General features: G+C 38.6%; 2 protein-coding genes across 2 annotated transcripts in view; one reads left to right on the top strand and one right to left on the bottom strand.

The window, feature by feature from the left end:
* Positions 1–9,960: 9,960 nt before the first annotated feature.
* On the bottom strand, positions 9,961–12,718 carry ccn1 (cellular communication network factor 1). Its single transcript, XM_055059052.1, has 5 exons — positions 12,395–12,718; positions 12,028–12,256; positions 11,405–11,749; positions 11,098–11,300; positions 9,961–10,974 (listed from the first exon to the last, which is right to left on the bottom strand). Exons 1-5 carry the CDS (start codon positions 12,716–12,718, stop codon positions 10,672–10,674), a joined length of 1,404 nt encoding a protein of 467 aa, XP_054915027.1. The 3' UTR covers positions 9,961–10,671.
* Positions 12,719–13,715: 997 nt separating this feature from the next.
* ddah1 (dimethylarginine dimethylaminohydrolase 1) overlaps positions 13,716–20,014 on the top strand; it is a 67,981-nt gene continuing 61,682 nt past the window's right edge. The window contains exon 1 of the mRNA XM_055054429.1: positions 13,716–13,798. Within this exon, the coding sequence (XP_054910404.1) occupies positions 13,769–13,798 (30 nt within the window). The 5' untranslated portion in view covers positions 13,716–13,768. The remainder of the gene's footprint in view (positions 13,799–20,014) is intronic.

A 20,014-nucleotide genomic window follows, 5' to 3' on the forward strand; every position in this document is an offset into this window, starting at 1 on the left:
TATAAGCAGCGAAATATCAGACAAAACCATCAAATTTTCTTAGAAATGTTATGTTGTCATGAAAAGAAGGGGCTAATAAACCTCAGAGAAAGAAAAATGCCTTTTTAAAGGTGAGCGATTTCATTCTGCTTAGCATTCATTAAGTAACATGTCCCTCCTGATTCTTTTTAAGTGAAAACTAAGACAAGATGCCAAAACCAACCCTCTGTGCTCTTTGAAGTTCCTAGCATCAACTCTGTGTCCGCTTCACTAACATTATTAGGCTCCCTTTTCCATTTACTAATAAAAGTTAATGTTGACATGTTCACTTTTCTAACACCTCTGGATGTCTCCCAGTGTGAATGTACTTGCACATGTGGAGCCTCTATGTAACCTTTTCTTAGCTAATGTTAGCTTATTATGACAACAGGCTGCCAGTAATGACTGTCACTGCAGGCCGTCACAGGGGCAGTTTTTATGGATGTGTTTTTAAAACCCCTGCTAACCTTTTTTTGACGACATCCCCGATGGATGGGGTTCTCTTTGATGTCTGGCCTGAGGTGATGCATTTTCCACCCTTTTGCAGTCGCGGCGTTGAGCTCACATCTGTGAACTGACTCAGATCCACAGCTTAGGTTGGAAAACACCACATGACAGAAACAATTACCACAAAACATCAACCTAAACTAAAAGTGACCAGTTCCAGCCCAAAGGGCGGGTGCCCTGCAGATTTTATGTCAACAACACAACTAAATTACCTCCTTAAAATGTCACCCAGCTTTGCAGGAGTCTGCAAAACTATCTATTTGATACAGATGTATTGAAATGAAGCATGTCCAGGACACCACCTCCACAATGAAACATGGCACTGGCAGCATAACGATGTAGGGATGTATTTATCCACCAGGAACAGGTAAAATGGATCAAGCTAATGCAGCAACTAAAGGGCTGTAGACTGGGGAAAAGAAAGGTTTGTACAAGTGCTTGCAGTTCTTGAAAGTGATTTAATGTCAATAAGGTGTTTTCAGGGTTTGCAAAGTGCTTGATTTCTCCATGATGTTCTTGAAAGTGTTTGAGATTCCCTCTGCACAGTCTTGTAATAAACTTTTAGGAGCACAGACTCCTTGCAAGAAGTCAAGTGATTATGTTGAGTGTAAGCATTTAAGTTGAGTAGAAAGCTAATTTACCTGAACACAAATTAATGTGTTCCATGTAATAAACATGTAATATGCCTAATGGCTCAATTAGTTAATGATCAGTGATTGAAATAAAGGTGGGCTTGTGTTATCAAAGTTGGGGGATTCCTTTTGTAGAATTTGTTTTGTTCTCAGATCAATCAGGTCTACAAGGTATGGGAGACAATTTTCAAAACAAAAAAGTTTGTTATATTTTAATTTACTTTATCCCTGCTATGTAGAATAGCAAACTATCACAAGACATTGTTAATAACAGTAACATTGTCTTGCCACTGTTATTTATTATGTTATTTATTCATTTGAATGGAGTTTATCTCCAATGTAAGTGCTGAAAAAATGTTTATTTCGCTGAAAAGGTTTACTTACAGCAGGACAGTAACTTACTCTTTCAGCCAGACCTACAGCAGCAATGCATATTCATGTGCTAGAAAACCCCAGTCCACCTTCTGATGAGTGAAGTAGGTGAAAACATTGTTACCCCCGAAGCACTGGCAGCTATAAAAGAGGTTAAGGGAGGATGAATAAATGAAGCCAAGTTTTTTTTTTTTATTAATAGTCACAAGTGAAGTGTAAACAGTGTTATTTGCTTCCACTCCACCATTATATTACATTGTTATTTACTGTGATATAAAATTATCCCCAAAATATGTTAAGGTTTGTGGTTTCACTTGTTTTTTAATCAAAATTGCAGAAGGTGACAAAGTCCACCTTCCTGTTGCTTTGTCTGATAATCAAAAATTGTCATTTTTGCTTGAAAGATGTTTTGATCGCTTTTTTTTAAATACCCCAATTTTAGACTGCCCTGTACCACACCTTGGCAGTTATCACAACATCAACTGCTATTTATGAGAAAGTTTCTTTACAAACATCTTTATTAGGTTGTATTTAAAATCTGTTGTCCATCAAGTTTCAAAACTCATCTGTAAAAAGTGACTTATCTATTTAAAATCTGATGTCATACATCAGCAGCTTGATGAAAGCATAATATTAGAATCTGTGATGCCTGTACATCTGTTACTGAGATTTTTGTTTTACAACTTTATTGAATTACTGCACACTTTATTTTATCAGATCTTTTAACTTTCTGTGTCCATAAAATGACTCAATGAGACCACACAAAAGCTATTTTTTTGTTTCTGTTTGCTGTTAAAAGTAATCCAGAGCTGTTTATAGTCTTTTGATTATGTAAGTGTTGGAAATAATGTCTCAGTTTAACTTAATTATGCTTTGAACTTTCTGAAATTGGTTTTCACTTGATTTGCCTTAATTTGGTGGTTAGGGCACAATTTCGCAGTGTGCAGAACGGGTTGCAATAAAGGCAGCTACGAGGGTATGAATTTACTTTGGTGGCCCAAACAATAGATTAGTTTAGTAGAGATTAAATTAAAAAATCATAAGTTTCCAAAAAATGGTTTATCCCCAATTTTCACAAATGTGAGTTTAAACTGAGAGTCACAGTAAATGTGTGGGAACAAGGTTTATAACTAAACGGAAAATTTCCATGCAGCATTTTAAGGTTTTTAAAAACATTCAGCCTGATGTAAATAATAATGAGCACTTAAATTGTTTACTGTCACTCCAAGAAATATTATAATGTGCTGGTTGGCCTCATCTCATTATACAAAGTCTTAGTCTTATTTTAGAAATGACGCATTTTGCCCAGTGGTTACTAGAGTATGACTTTATACTGTACCGTATCCTCACTCAGTACTGGGAGTTCATCTTGCATGAACTCCCAGGTTCATGTGGTGTGGTGTGGTATGAAAGCTTCAGAGGTCCCTTAAGGTTCCCTTAATACAAATCTTCCCCTTGTCTGCATTATTGAAAATGTCTTGTTTTATTTCTGACATTATTCCAAAGATTTTATGTGGCATTTGGGTACCATTACTGGTCAATCAAACACAGTGAAACTGTGAGGCAGGATAATGAGAGGGGCAAAAAAGATAAGAAATCAGCATCAGCAGACCATACAATGTAATTTTTATTCTATGCCATCTTGGTTTTCTGACATCAGCGGTTGTGGGAATGTAATCTGGAGGTGAAATTCAGTCCTTTAGACTGGCTCAAGATTTGCAATGGAAACTTTCCTCAGTGCACTTCTGTTTCTATACACGAACAAAATTTCAGACTTTTCTATAGATCTTACCATAACCCCTGTGCATCTTCAGACAATGCTCCCCAACCGTTCCAATCTTTGCTCTAAATGTTTGAGGCATGGAGGTACTCTTTTCCTTCTACTCTGGCCATGTGATTTATTGCAAATCTTTTGGAAAGATATTCATTCTGCAATTGAAAAGGTTTTGGGTGTTTGCTTCTTCTTGTCCCCTATGTTTTATCTTCTAAATGTTACCCCTAACCATTTGGATGCACATTTTAAATATTTGTTTACAATTCTTTGATTTCTTGCTGAGAAGTGTATTTTGCTCTTGAGTCTTTTCTACTTAGTCCCTAAAATTTGAGTATTTTGTTATTTTATTTTATTGTTCTATTTATTCTTGCCTGTTTTTTTATTTTAATTTGATTTTTTTTTTTGCTCTTTTCTCTTAATGGTCATGACTTGGACTGGAGGAAGAAACACCGTGTTTCTTATTTATGTGGGGTATGTTGTTATAGTTGTTTGTTTTATTTTGTTTCTTTTGTGAATGTATGTGTGTGGCAGCACAGTTTTCTCTTTTGTTCTTTGCATTGAATCTGATCTAAAATTGATTTTAGATCAGTTTATTATTACTAATGATAAAGAAGTTACTCTAAAGAGAATAAATAATACAATACAGAAGAGAAAACCCTCCATTTGGTGGTACATAGTGATGCAATCAGTGAAATCGTACACCAATATAAACCGGAAATGTAGGGTGCTCCCATACACCTGTTCTGGCTGCAGTAACAGGCTGAGGTAATGTACCAGAAATGTACCTTGTAACAAAAGAAACATTCATCTGTTAGCTTTAAAAGCAAATCTTTCGACGTAAACTGCAACATAATTCTATCACAAACAGACCCAGAATATTAAGTGAAGCAATGTTCAAACTAAAGCATTATGGCCAACTATAGAAAGATTAAGTAAATCAGAAAGATGTTTAAGGGACATGTTGTAAATGTGTCTGATACTTAGGTTGTTACACCAGGTATGTGTACTACTGACAATGTGAACAGTTGTCATGTCGGCTTGGGAACCAAAATCCTGGTCCATGAATGAACTGTGACAGTTGTAGCCCTTGTTCTGCATATGTCTGTGTGTGTGGTCCATATGTGGTGGCTCTTGAAACAATGACTGGAAGTCTCTCAAATCCTTTTGCTTCATGAAGATTAAGATTTTTCTTAGTCTTCATTGCTTGTGCAGAAGCTCACAGAAAAACACTTTTTTCTATTACAAGTTTACCTTCCTGTTAGCTTTTTATTTATATGCAAGAATCCAGCACTTTGTGTACCTCCAGCTTTTTTGCTAATGACTTTTAAATGCTTGTCTTCCTGTTGCCAACTGATTTACAGCTATCAGTCAAGTTATTCCCATTATCATACATTCAGTGATCTTCAAAAGTGACAGAAATAAATGCTTGAAATATATCAGTCTGTGAAATATTAGGTCTGAGTTTTATTTATTTATTTTTTCAGTTGAATTGCTGAAGTAGATCAAATGTTATGTGCATTTTCAGCACTTCATTTTAAAACAGACATTGTACGTTAGGATTGAACAGTGATTACTATTGTTGCCTAAAAGAAAAAAGTTTCTGGAGTTAAGTCTCGACTGGGGTCTTTCTGAGTGAAGCTTGCATGGTTTGTACGTACTTTTGGGGGTTTTCTCCCTTTATGCTCTGTGTTTCACTGTTTTAGTCTGCTGGTGACCTGTCCAGAGTTTCTCCCAGTCTCGGTGTGATTCTGAACAGAATCAAACACAGATGGATATTCTGTCTGAATACATTTTAGTCTTGTTTGCTTGAATGAATTAGATTTTTCTCTCTATAAATAAATGCCACTGGTATGCTTCAGCCCACATAGATCATTATGATTGCCCAATGCAAAAATTCACAAAATGCATCCTTTTTTTTTTTTTTCTTATTGCTGTTGACAACTTTTTGTTGGCTAAAAAGATTCACTTCTCCTTCAGATCATTTTTTTCATCCTGACTCTTTCAGTAAGAAAGATATTTTGACTGAGGTTGATCCAATGGGTTTTACAGCCTTCCACTCACTGATTTATCTCTTTGTGAGCTACTATGCCTAACCATCTGGAGGATGTCAAATTTGGAGGAAGCATCTTGTGCACAGGGATAGCTTAATATTGAATCATCACTCAAATCCAAGCAGTTTTTCACATAAAGCTATAAAACCTTTGCTATGTTTCATTGACTCTCTGGGTGGCCTTGTGGCTCTTAAACCTTGCATATAAGTAGAGTAAGTGCAGAATACCAATAGCGTTGTTTTAGACTCTAAAGCAAGGTCACAGTTTTTCTTGAAGACTGACATCTTCACCTAAGTAACACTAAAGAGAACGAGATAATAAGCAGTTTAAGAAACACAGACCTTCTGCAAGTTGATTGACTTGTAGCACCACAAGAGTAAAATAGTCAGTCATCCTCATTGTTTTTGTTTGTCTAGATTTGCCCTTGAAGAAAATAAAAAACATAAAAAAAGCAAAACAGTGATTGCCCAAAATCCTTTGTTCTTCTCCCATTATGTAAATTCAAACATTTTGAAGTTGGCTAAGCAAGACTGAGCCTGAGATTGACACTGTGAGTTGTGCATGATTGACTCTGGCAGTGCAGGGATTTTGCTAATCTACACCCACATCTAAAGGTTCATTCATGGTCATGAATTCAATCATTTCAAGACTTCAAAAGGAGAGTCAAAATGAAGCTCCTTAGCATTTAAAGAGACCAAAACAAATTAGAAAGGCTGCCAGCCTCTCGCTGCAGAGCCATAATTCACTAATTACACAAAACTCTGATAGTGTTTTTCACACAGAATGTAATATTTTCTTTAATTGGTGAAGTTTATGTTGAGAATTTGGAGACTTAGGTCAGTATTTGACATGTTTTAACAAAAGGAAAAGAATACTAAAATGTCAGATTCACAGTCATGGAGCAAAATCAGTTTAGCTTCATACTATTAAGATATTGTTTTATATCTATAAGAAGATAAGATAATTAGTGCTCAGCTGCAGTTGATAAGCAAATAAGCAACATATGTTAAGTCTTAACATCTTTTTAAATCTAAATACTTAATTTAGCTTTCATTGCACATGAAAGCAGCAAAACTACTGCATCAAAAATATTGTCACCAAAATGTTTGCCCAAAATCCTAAGTTCTTCTCCCATTATGTAAATAATAATAATAATAATAATAATAATAATAATAATAATAATAATAATAATAATAATAATAATAATAATAATAATAATAATAAAACAACTTTTATTATTTTCTTCACTTTACATGTGTCACTGACTTCACACATATAAAATAGCCCTTTGTTTTTTTTGTTTTGAGTTTCTTACAAAATGTTAAGAGTGATGCTTAGGAGCTGAAGATGCCTTAGACTCAGTTGTTAGTTCTCAAGGTAACCACTGTTTGAATGTTGGCAAGCAGGTGATGGAGGAAGGCATTTTATTAAAGAATTGGAACCACATATACTGTACATCAGTAGAAAATGTCCTAAAACTGAACCTTGAGGTACATCACCAATAATTTCTGCATTAAGTATTGCACTAAATTATTGTTTAATTTGAAATCCTGACTTTGTCAGCTCTATCAACTATGATGAAAGGAAATTTCCCAGCTATGACGCTTACCTATTTCAGACAAGAACAGTAATTACGATATTAGTCAGCAGTTATGTACCTGTGAAGGTTCTAAAGAGGGCTTCTGGAGGGTAAATGAATAATATTTAACCTTGTTGACAATTAAAACAAATCGCTAAAAAGTTCTCCTTTACAGTTTTCAGAGAGTAAATCTTTTATTGTTGGACTTGTCTGGGGTGCCTGTGTCTGCCAGCAAAAAGAGTAACAAAAGCTTGGATGATGGTGTCCACCTCTTTAAATGCCCAAATAATTGAGTCTGAGCTAATCATTTCTGCAGTAATAAGTAGTCATCTAGCTATAGTCACAAATAAGCCAAACCCTGGCTAGGAGAAGACATATTTGCCCTTTCCAAACTGCTCATCAGTTATATATATTTTTGATGTAATTGCAGTTGTAGATCCTATGAGTGAGACAGACTTGCATCATTACCCATTTGTCTCAGTGTGTCCATGCTCATTGCAACAACTTTCTCACAAATCCTGTGAAAAATTTACTCCATTTCTTTAGTTTGAAAAAGTGAAAGTTAATTTTTAAAGACACAGAAACTGATTACTTAATGCAAGATGTTTCACAATGCACAGTTTAAAAACAGAATGCTGTTTCAACTTTTGACCAGCAGATGGTACTTTATGAAACAAGAAGCTTCCTCTGTGCTTTGTGACTACCTTCCAACCCTCGTTCCCTCCTGCCTGTATAACAGTAAATATTAAGTGAAGGTTATAGTCTAGGGGACTATAAAATTGTTGACATCAGCCTTTAGCAGTATCCAGCATGTTGTAATGGTCTCTCTCGGTTCTCATAGCTGCTGGTTGCACACAAGATTACGTAGCTCTTGATGAAACTTGAACGCAAATGTCTTTTGTCATATAAACACATTTTGGGTTTAAGGAATGAGGTAGTTGGAGAATTGTTTAATTGCAGGAGCACCTATGTGTTTCCAAGACTGTTAATGTTCACATTTGTGCTCTGTTTGAAGTTTTGTCCTTGCAATAAACCCAGTTGTTTGGTTCCCTGAACATGCAGCAGGATGGCCTGCCATAAAGGAATGCTACAGCTGATAGACAGCATCACTCACGTAACCTATACATCCCATTTCATAACTGAGTGCCCCGCAGTTCGTTATCAGAATTGCTGATAACCAGATAGAACGACAGTTGGCAAAGTCTCTGAGACAAGACGGAAAGTTTCTCCTGCAGGAAGCAACAGAGCAAAAACAGGGCACCCTGAAAGTGTTTTGACTGTAAACCCTGGCTGCGAGGGGGGCAGCCACACATCTTTGTGATTAGGTAAACCTCAGAAGCCTTTCATGTTAGCAATCTGTAAAACCTCAACTGGTACATCCTGTGAGGCATTCAGCTCAATCAAAGGCTATGCCCTGCTCAGCCTCTTATTAAACACACTTGATCAAGATTTACTGCCAACAGCCTTGCAGGAAAGATAACAAAGATGCCATACAGTGTCAGCTGGACGAGTTCTTAGCTGTCGCAGAACGATAAATTGCTTTTGGTTTACACAAGAGAGTTCTTGGGAGTGTTTGGCAAATTTGGAAAATTTTCCCAGCTAAAGTGAACATGTTGCTCTGAAATATTTTCCAACATCTGCCGCCCATCAGGATGTCTGCTTTCTGAGCCACTGCTGCATTCCTGAGCCGCTCCCTCTACCTGGGTCTGAAAAGAAACCCTTCACTGTCATTGCCCCTGAGCTGTACTCTGTATGCACCAGTTCAAACCCCACTGGTGGTACAAACATCAAACCTGGGGAGAAATAAAAACACCTCTGTGCGATTTGTTGTTAATGATTCTCTAATCATTAAGTTTATGTTACGCAGTTTTTATGGATATTGTAGGCCATAAAATGATAAAAAAACACAGCTCCAGTGTGAGGTTATGTCTAGTGCAGTGGTAGTAGATAAGCACAAAGCAATCAAATTTTCTCCCATCTTTACTTTTCTCCTTGATAGTATTTGCTAATGCCTGCTGATCTGAAACCTGAAAGGAATGGATGACATTTCCTACCAGCTTTGACAAACAGTCATTTAAAGAAAATTTCTATGTTCAAAGTTGATTGTAAAGAAATGTTTTTTCTCCTACAATAAATAGATATGTACAAGTAGCAGGGTACTCACTGTAACGTCAGTTTGATCAAGGGGCAACAAGCCCAAATGTGGATGGGAAAAGTTAAACCAAAATATATTGAAGATTTTTCTACATCTCTCATGGAAACACTTTACATCAGGAGAAAGTTAACTGATATGCAATGGTCAAGTGGATGGGTATAGGCTAGTAGCACGTGGGTACAAAATCGGGGTACCAACAGACGAATGAGTGGATTGACCCAAAGCCAAAAGGGAGACTCGAGCCTTGTCTGCTCCTGAGGGCTGTTTACAACTATTTAGCAGACCCCTGCAGTTTAAGACCTTCTATAGACCAATGAAGCTTACTCATGTTTAAAGGCAGCTGCTAATGAATTGGGTCAATTTGGTAGCACTATGCTGTTATATGTGAGAAGAAAAAAACCATGGTATGCATTCATTAGATACAGGCTATTGTACACAATTATAGTCTTTGTCCATGTTGCATGGTGTCTAATCCCAGCACATTGAGAGCAGCACTTAAGATTCTTGGCATACTACTGCACTCATTGCTACCCATGGACTTAATCTCCCTCTGAACCTTTCTCAGAATCAGTCAAGTGAATGGCTTGGACAGATCAAGTGAAAGCAAGCTAGCTCTCAGCAGAATGGCATTCCAAAGCACAGAAAGTCAGTGGAGGGAGACTCCAAGGTTGGGTTATATAAAAAAAGCAGTGGCCCTGCTCATTGTTTGCCTAAGAATCTTTACAGAATGACATAACTTGAGGAGTTCCTCTTTGGATATCCTCCCCCACTTCTGCACATGTGAGCATTGTGTTTTTGTTTTTTTGAAGGGGTGGCGTGGAATGTTTGTACCATCCTATGGCAAACTTTCAATGAACCAAAGGAGGCAAGTGTAATATTTCATAAATAAATCAGTTTTATTGTTGCATATAAAATTAAATCATTTTACAATTTATTCCAGTATTACACCTAATATCCAAATAAAGTAGCTACATTTATTAGATAAATAATATTAATAACAATAATAAAAACATTCATCCTTTGACATGTTTCGCTTTGTCTTTTTTTCATGAAGGGACATCAATAGCTGCCACAAAACATGAACAATAATGCCCACGTCAGGAAGGAATGAAACTACGCGCCTGTTAGACAAGTCGCAGAGTTACATTTCGTTGTCTCGTTCTTTAAGATATACCATGGTATGCTAATTGAAATTGCGCGTGTGCATATCAACATATACACACACAAGTCTACAGTCTGGGTCATGTTGGAGAAAGGATCAAAATATACACAGTGAATTGATATCAGCATCTAGCGTAAATGTACAATTAGTAATTACAACCTGCTCCATGACGAAGCTACTTTCACAGCTCCAGTAATATGAAGCAATTCATGTTAAGAATGCTGGTGTAGTCACAGCAAACAGTGCACTTCATTAAGTCCTCATGATGTAATTCCACAATTCCTTGGGAATCTAGTTACAACAAGAAGATGGTAGTTGGCTGATGGTCTGCCTTCACCCCTGCAGTCATCGAGACTGCCATTGGCTGCCAATGATGCTGCTAATCTATTTCTCACTGAGGGGTTTGGATCCTCTTCACCAATCAGTCTCTGAATTTGTGGATGTCGTTGGAGAGGCGGTAGAAAGGGTAGGAGGCTTCATTGGCATGTGGACAGTTGTAAGTGCACTTGCAGGACTCAATCATCATGACGTTCTTGTGGAAGGTCTCGCCGTCCTCACAACGGAACTTGACACGGATGGTTCTGGTGTCGTGGGGACTGCAGCAGCGACCATCCACGCAGGCCCCGCAGTATCTGGGCCGGTACTTCTTCAAGCTGGAGCAACCAGCATAGTTGAACTTCACTGGCTGGCTGGACTTTTTGGTTCTGCTGCACTTCTTTCCTTTCTGTAGAGGGATAACAACAAAAGAAGATGGAGATCAGGTGTGTGCACAGAACCAGCAGTACAATCTTTTTTTCTGTTTCATGCATATTTCTATGTCATTCAGTTGTGGTTGGCTTAAGCTTACCTTCAGACTGGAGTAAGGTGACTGGGTGCAGGGGCGCACTTCACAGATTCGTGTCTCTTTGACCAGCTTGCACTCGCTGTTGTTGTTGGTGACTCTGGTGGAGATACCGGTTCCACAGCTCTTGGAGCAATGGGACCAAGGAGTGGTTTGGACGATGCACTTTTGACTGTCAAACCTGTGGACTTCAGGTTCTGCTCTGAATGCTGAGAACAAAAGAAGTAAACCAAATTAGCAAATCATTATGTGCTTCAAATAGTAAGATAGAACCTACAAGTATTCAGAAAAGATAGACTGAAATATTTCTTACCAGGTAGGGACTTGAGTCCTCCTTTGAAAATTGCAATGAGCTCATTCTTCTTGGTGAGGTCTTTCTCCAGCTCTTCACTCAGCATGTCTTTGCCAAAGATCTTTTCTAAGATGTCTATCTCCTTGCCATCATCGCACACCCACTCTTCACAGCACTGGCCAGCAACTTTCACCAGCCTGGGATTGGCACAGCCCAGGTTGGGCAGGGAGAGCTCTTGTGGACAAAGCGGGATGCATCCCACTGCTCCATCAATGCATGTGCATTGGTGTTTACAGTTGGGCTGAAAGCTCTCTCCATTCTGGTAGATCCTGCTATTGTACTCACAGGGTCTGCCCTCTGATTTGGCTGAAAGAGGGGGAAAAACAGAAAGAAAGGAATGTTATTCTTTCCTGCTCTTCTCAAAGATCTCTGCTAAAGACATCACATGGCTGCCAGATAAAGATCAGTTCAACTGAGAAATTATTCAGGCTGCCTGAGGAGTCTCCCTCCACAGTGGGCTTTGAGGTTTAGACTACTTGCATTCCACAGTGTTGAAATCACCTAGCTCCTACTCCTCTCGTTTACAGAGAGGGGAAAACAGACTGCAGGCTAATTCAAAGAGCAAGTGTAGTCTGAATACATACCACGACAGATGCCTCGAGTTGTAGCAGCAGCAAAACTGGCCCCAAAGTTACACTCCAGCCCTTTGGTGTGATCACAGGGCTCGGTCAGGCTGCAGTCCTCATTCAGCTGCCTGGCGCAGACCTTGCAGCAGCCGCAGCCGTCCAGGACCACGCTCACGCCCGGCGCGCACTTGGGCATCTCCGAGGGGCAGTCACACATGGAGGGGCAAGAGGAGGATGAGGAGAGGACCTGCGCGGGGGGGGAAAAAATCTTGATTTAGACTTTAAATCTGGACCTCAAATCCAAAGGAAAGAACAAGCCGTTCTTTTCTCAAACATAATGACTGAACAGCATCTGTTAAAATGAAAATAACGAATAAAAACTCACCACGTGAAGGCTTGCGAGGAAGAAAAAAGTAGAGATGGTAGCCATCAGCATCTTGGACAACATTTCTTTGTGCGTAAAGAGGAATCCTTGTGAAAAGTCTGCGCCCGGTAGTATTCCCTGTCTCGGTCGCTTGGCTGTCTTGTTTGGTGGTAGTCTTTGTAGCGTTAGAGGCTCGTTTAGAGCAGATGAGGCTCTCAGTAAAGCAGTTGCTGTCTGCTGCAGTCTGGCCACCTCCGCGCTTATATTGGTTCCTGGGAAGCTGACGTCGTCCCCGCTGAAAGTCGGCCAAACTATGCCAGGAATGTTTCTCGGCGCATTTTCCATCCAAGACCGAAGCTCCACCCTGTCTATACCTTTCTCTTTTTTTCTTGTTCAGATAGATTCCCCTTCCTCTTGGATCTCATCTCAATACTCTTTCCCATATTTTCTCAACTTGTTTATTCTCTCTTTCATTTTCTTCCTCTTCTTGCTTTTCACGTCTATCAACTTGGCACTTTTCTTCTCAAACATATTACCTAAGATACTTCCGAGCATGTGTGATTACCCTGTGAAACATTTGTAGTTTTATTTAGTTCTCTAAATTAAGAAAAAAACAAACAAACAAAAAAAAGCACGACGCTGTAAAATAATATAAACAAGTGCCTCTCAAATCTAAACAAATCTGCAGCTGGGTGAAAAAAGTGTTGCTTTCACCTTAATTTGGCTACTATCAGTGATTAATCCCGTATGGCTTATGCAGATCGAACCATGTTTAAAGTAAAAATGTTTTTTTTTTCTCTCTGTTAGTGTTTAAGGTGTGGGCAGAAATACGTTTAACAGCGTCTATTTCTGGCTCTCCGGTGCCTTTATTCAGAGAAGTCTAAGCGTTTCCAGATGCGCACCAAGAGCTCAGACGTAACAATATTGCCATATTTGGTATGGCAGTAGCCTACATAATTAACATATTTCTCCCTCTTTGGCCGGCATTCCTGACAGCTTAAATGCTGGTAAAATATGTTCCCCACGCAGGGAGATTCTTTTTTTTTTTTTTTTTTTGCACTCATTCCTTGGGTTTTCCTGACTTTTCACACAAACTGTCCACTTTTTGCTGGGTGGGGAAGAAATCTCGTCCTTTTGTGTGTCCATCTTTCCACATGATGTTGGTGGTGGGGAGTACAGAAAAATACTTGCCTGCCTTTTACCTCAGTAAGACCCTGCTACATGAAACGATTTCGATTTATGGGTAGTTTTCAACCAGTTGGGAAAGCTGTGCGTAAAGACGCAACAACATAATGCTTTAAACAGCCGGTAGTCTCCCAAAACGTTTATAAGAATATGAACTTTTACCATTTCTATCTCGACATAGTCTTTTATATTTGTTTTAAATTACTTCAAATGCAGCACCGACCAAGATGCGCCTCACTGGTGAGTTTGGATTTGTTGTCTTGTTTGTTCGTTATATATATATATATATATAATATATATATATATATATATATATATATATATATATATATATATATATATATATATATATATATACATTTTTTTTTATTTTTTTTTACTCTGTCCAGTATTAAGTATATTTTAGCACCTTTTCCTTTACATGTATGTGATATCTTTTTAAAAAAGAATTAATCAAAAGGAAATATTCAATATTACTTGTTAAAATAAAGTATTGAAACATTTCCCCCTCTGCGCAAAATGTCTTAGACTGGATTTTCTTTTCCTTTCATAGTTTTCATACTTCCAGTTGAGGACACTAGATGGTGATGTGACGGGATGAGTTTGGAGGATGATGTATTTTTTATTTTCGGACTTGCAGGGCATATCTTTGTGGTTGTACTGTAAACCATCTGCTGATGTCTGTTTGCACTCAATGAAACAACCTTATAAGTGCATGCGAGTGCGTGAGAGTGCGTGAGTGTGCGTGTGCACGCAGTCGGTTAGGGTAGGGGGTGTGTCTTTTGAGCACATGTGTGTTGTGCTGTCCTGGAATGCAACGCACTTGATCTGCAAAGTATTTCATAGTACTTTGCAAAAGTAGATACTTCTTAAATATTTTTTAATTGTGAGTTTGTGAAAAGGGTCAGCAAAGTTATTTCATGATTGTGACGTTAGAGGCAAATCTCAAACAGGTTGTGTTTCTGAATCAACTTATGCTGAGATTGTTTGATCTTCCCAATAACTTTGACCTGTTTCTTTGCAGAGGGAGGGCATCCCCACAACATGATGCTGCCAACACCATATTTCACATGTTGTCTTGTTAACAATGGATTGTGAAGGTTATTTAATTTATCGCATTTTATTTAGGGCAGTCAGATTAAAAGAAAATGACAACAGTTTCATGCCAAATCTTTCAGCTTTTTTAATGGTGAGAAAGTTTGATAACCGTATATTATTTTCCTTTTCATTCAGGATTATGCACAACCTTGTGTTGGTTTATCTCAAAGTATCACAATAGTGTAGCTTTTTTTTTTTTTTTTTTTTTTTTTGTCATTGTAATGTGACAAAATAGGAAAATATTTTAAGAGGTGTGAATGAGTTTACATGTTTGTGCTGCCGGCTCTTTGTCAATGTGACAGGAAATAGTGTTTTCATTGTACGTCAAAGGAAAAATAACATTCAGGAAACATTCCAGAAGGCCAATGTGTGTTTCTTTGTCCCAGTTGCAAAATAGTTTCCATTCAGGCTTTTTGAGAACCTTCATAACTTATACATCACACCATAGAGACCATATTTAAATCTTCCTAAATGTTCTTCAATGTTCCCTGCAGCTTCTCTGTCTCCAAAGGAGACGTTTAAGAAAATTCACTGTTCATCCCAATCCAAAACATTGCGTGACTCCTTATATCTCAGTGTAATGGAAACCTGTTGTCACATCCCACAGTTCAGAAGACAGCAACTCTCATAATCATTGCTGAGGAAGTCTGTGGCCAGCAGCCCACCAGCCTCTGCAGTCAGGGAAACAGAACAGGACGGTGTCACATGTTTGGACAATAGATTCCACTGTGGCATTGTCAGGATTGAATATCATAAGCAGAATACTTTGTGCATAAGCAACACATCCTTTCAGTGTCAGGACATGGAACAGCCGGAAGTCCAAAAAATTATGGTCTGCTCTCTTAAGAGTGGCTGCCAGAATGAATCCAACAATCAAAGCAGAGTCAAACGCTGAAGAAACGCAGACCTTTAAACACTGACAGAAGGCAGAAGTTAATATGTACAGTCCGTTTTTACTGAATCTGTTTATGATACAGTTTCACTGCAAAGGATTAAGATGCAATCCAAGATGAACCCTGTTGATATCTTGCTTTTACAGGGGCCATAAAAACTGATTATTTCAACAATAAATACAAGTAACAAATGAAAGACTATTTACCAAAACCTATTACACAATATGTGTGCTCCCTTGTCATATGGTTGTGTGGTACTGAGATGACAGAGAGAGCAGATAGAGTTTTATTCCAAAAGCATTACATACCCTGACTGACTGTCAAAATAATCAAAGTAAAAAATGTGCATTAAAATCTCTGAGAAGTGATAAGCTGAAGAGAATGGGTATTTCCCCAGAAAGTGGAATAAAGAGCCTGATGCCTGCAGGTCAGATCAGATGCATATCCTGTCAGAGCAATCTGTTTTTTTTTTTCTTTTATCATTTATCATGCCTCTACAGCTGATTGTAGAGGCAGTAATCAAATATAAACTCCCATAGATAGCTGCTGAGCACAGCTCGGAAATGATCATGCCTGTGGGTCAGGTCAATTTTTGCTGCTTATCAATTAGGACAACATTTTTGTCACATATCTCTAATATTAATCACATGGTTGGAAAACCAGGAATCAGGAAGGCTTCCTGGTTCCTGGTGCAACCCTGCCTCCCCAGAAACACTCTTTGTGGGATGACAAAAGATGCCTGGTCCCTAACAAAAGGGAGGTTTGTTAGGGAATAAGTGAAGTAGAAAGTGACGTTTATTTCAACAAAGAAATAAAATTCAATTTTTAAAAAGCTGACAGAAAATATGAATTACAGGAGCAAATAATACTAAAACAGCTTAATAAAACTGTGAATCATAACACCTTCTAGCGCATATTATTTATGTTTTCTTCTTGTATCATGTTGGTAGAGTTTAAAGCAGCAAAAATGCACTTTCCCCAGCTTACATACTTAGACAAATTGTTGACATTTTAAAAATGATATTCTAAGGCATTCCTAATGTGACAGATCCAAATTTTCTGCTTAGATGTTGAAAAGAAAATGTAATTATGATTGGGTGTGTTTAAGTCAGTGCTTCTCAATTATTTTCGTTACGCCCCCCCTAGCAAGAAGAAACTATTCGCGCCCCCCATTCCCCACCGTGACTATCCATCTCTGCATAACATTTTTTCCTTATTAACATTTTTTTCGCTGAAAAAACTCTAGCGGCTTATCGGCGTGATTGGGATGTAACGTATTTAAGTGACGCGCTAATTTATTTGGCTTCATGCTGTCCGCTGCGAGCATTTTTAGACACAGCAAACACACCGGTCTTTCCTCTTCTCCAACTGTAGTCACAGTGAAGCCAAGCGCTAAATACGCTTCGTCGTATTTCCTCTTCTTAGCTTTCGGTTGACTTTCTGTTGTCTCATTATCTTTGTCTCTCTCCGCGTTTCTTTTCATCCCTGTGAAAAACTTTTTCATGTTGGGGGTTGTTGAATAACGGAGGCCATAGACAGAACGCAGTCGGAGCTTTTTGTTGACTTAACACTGCTAACCAAGGCAAACCTGTTGTCTTGTAAGTCATGAAATGTTGCACTGTCGCAAACGTGACAGAAGTAACAATGAGAGCGCCACTGCCGCCTACTGTGCGCAATTACACTTTATACTAGTACGGCCAAAAAAAAGCCTGTTCCCCAGTATCACACGCGCCCCCCCAGGTATCGCACCGCGCCCCCCAAAGGGGGCCCGCCCCACTATTTGAGAAGCACTGGTTTAAGTCTTTGGTGTCAGGTTTAATATGTGGAAAGCACATATTGCCCCACTGTGAGGAATGTGTGCTGTCAGCTGTGATGCTAAATACCAAAATTCAGCATCATTATGCTGCTTTCCATTTGTCAAGAACTCGAGCTGATCAGCCCCTAACATTAACAAATACACACCTTATAAGTAAGCCATCACCTTGCAAAAGAATTCATATCCCTTCAACATTTTTGCATTTTCTCAGCTGAAAAAACAAACAAAAACATTTACAATTGTTGTGTCAATCACAAAGGAAAACTCAAATTTTTGTTTTTTACATTATATCTTAAGACATTGATAAATCAGAACCTCTAATTCACCTGACTTCATTCTTGACAGTTTCTGGTGGCAGAACAACTTCATAACTTTTTTCTGTAAAACTGTAACAAGATTTTAAATGTGTCTTCATAAAGTAGGACGAATGTTAATTGGATATTGATTTATTTTCCAGTTGCTCTGGCACAATCATTGAAAATGATTGATTTGTGTTGAGTTACTTTTATGTCAAATCTGGATTGGAAATTTGATGAAAATGGAGACAGAACAATGTTTTTCACACAACAACATCTCAAAGCTAGTCTACCTTCTGGAAAGTAATAAACGATGTAAAGGAAGGGATTTAAAATAAACATCAGCCCTCCATCCTCTGTTATAGAGAAATAAAAGTAAGAAAACTCACTTCTATTCAAAGAGGGAAAAAAAACTTAAACATTATCCATTCAGAACCAAGAATGATGGAAAAGAAAGGGGGGTGAGCAGGGGGCAGGTGCTGGTATTGGGAAGAGGGTGGGCAGAGTTTGGTGATCCTGGCTGGAGTGGAAAATGGAATGTGGGGCTCCTCAGAATGTGCTGGAATGTTTAGCACAGTTGAGGATAATTGAGTGAATCTGGAACAAGAAAAGACAAACCGAGATCTTGCGGTGGAAAAAAAGTGCTTCTGGGACGTCTGAACAAAACATTCCATCCATTCAGACGGCTTCGCCAGGCCCAAAACCTTCCTTAGATGGCACTGTAGGGAATAGAAGCCCCCGCCCGCCCGCCATTCCTCCCATACTTGCCCTACACTTCACACAAGCAGAAAGCCCCTTTTGATATTCTTTGCCCTTGAAGTTTGAGTGTGTTTTTCGCTTGAAGTCTGCCAAGAGCAAAGCTTTTAAACATTGGGTTGAAGAATGACGCTGTGCTCTTATCTTCTTGCTTTTGAAAAGCATTTTATTGAACATGGCTGGAATAATGAAAATCTGTGCTGCAGTAATCAAGTAAGGATACATTTGTTTTTCTAGTATTTGAACTTCTTGTTTTATGTTGATATGCATGTGGCTGTTGTCATTCATTTTTTTCCCGCTTAAAGATAAATGTAACTTTTATATTAACAACTTCATTAAGGTGAACCTCCACTTGAAGCTCAAGGTTATTGTAGATGTTATACCTCATGTAGGTATTCTTCAAGAGTTGAAGTAGTTTGATCCATCTTTTCATCAACTCTGACCAAGTTCACAGAAGCTACTGAACAAAAGAATCTCCACAGCATGATGCTGCCACCACCTCATTTCAAACTCAGAGCGATGTCCTTCAGGCTGCTGTCCAGTGTTTCTAGGCCAAAAAATATCATTTTGGTTCTAGCTGCTGTGGACAAGACCTTGTGGCTTGTTCTTAACAATGCCTTCGATGCCAAATAGACGTCCTAATAAGAGATTTGACCACCTGAGCGGAGCATTTCAGTAGCTCCTGCAGTTGCCATGGCCTCTCAGTGGCTTCTCTATATAATGCTCTCCTTGCTAGTCCATTTATCTGGTCAGTTTTCAATTGTGTCACACTCTTTACATTTTTGAATGATGGATGGATGTTGCTCTGTGAGATAATCAAAGCTTGGGATATTGTTTTATGACCTAAAGCTGCTTTAAACTTTTTGACAACATTATCCCTCACCTGTCTAGGATTTTTCTTGGTCTTGTTGTCATTGTTGGTTCTCTGATTTGAAGGCCCTCATTTTTTCTTTTTTTTTTCTCTTATTCTGAGATGTGATGAAGAAGTTGACAACAACATCTACAGGTGAGCCCAAAAATAGTATTTCCCAACTGAAATTTTTGCTTAAAATGAGTTTTATTCAACCAAAAAGTTTGTTTCTTGTCAGAAACAAACTTCAGGTATCTCTCAGAATATAACTCAACAATGTAAAAAGAAGATAAGGATAAAAAAAATTCCCCAATGACCACAGGCACCACTGTGGTCTTCACCTTCCAGGCCCTCTCCAGTTCTTCCCTGAGGTCCTGGTATTTCTCCAGTTTCTCGTGCTCCTTTTTCCTGATGTTGCAATCACTTGGTATTGCTACATCTACCACAACGGCTTTCCTCTGTTGTTTATCCACAACGACAATGTCTGGTTGGTTCGCCATTACCATTCTGTCTGTCTGGATCTGGAAGTCCCACAGGATCTTAGCTCTGGCGTTCTCCACCACCTTTGGGGGTGTTTCCCACTTTGATCTCGGGGTTTCCAGTCCATATTCTGCACAGATGTTTCTGTACACTATGCCTGCCACTTGGTTATGTCGCTCCATGTACGCTTTCCCTGCCAGTATCTTGCACCCTGCTCTTATGTGCTGGACTGTCTCAGGGGCCTCCTTGCACAACCTACACCTTGGG

Source organism: Poeciliopsis prolifica, unplaced genomic scaffold (assembly GCF_027474105.1).
Source record: "Poeciliopsis prolifica strain line A6 unplaced genomic scaffold, Auburn_PproV2 SCAFFOLD002, whole genome shotgun sequence".
In the NCBI taxonomy this organism is placed as follows: Eukaryota; Metazoa; Chordata; class Actinopteri; order Cyprinodontiformes; family Poeciliidae; genus Poeciliopsis; species Poeciliopsis prolifica.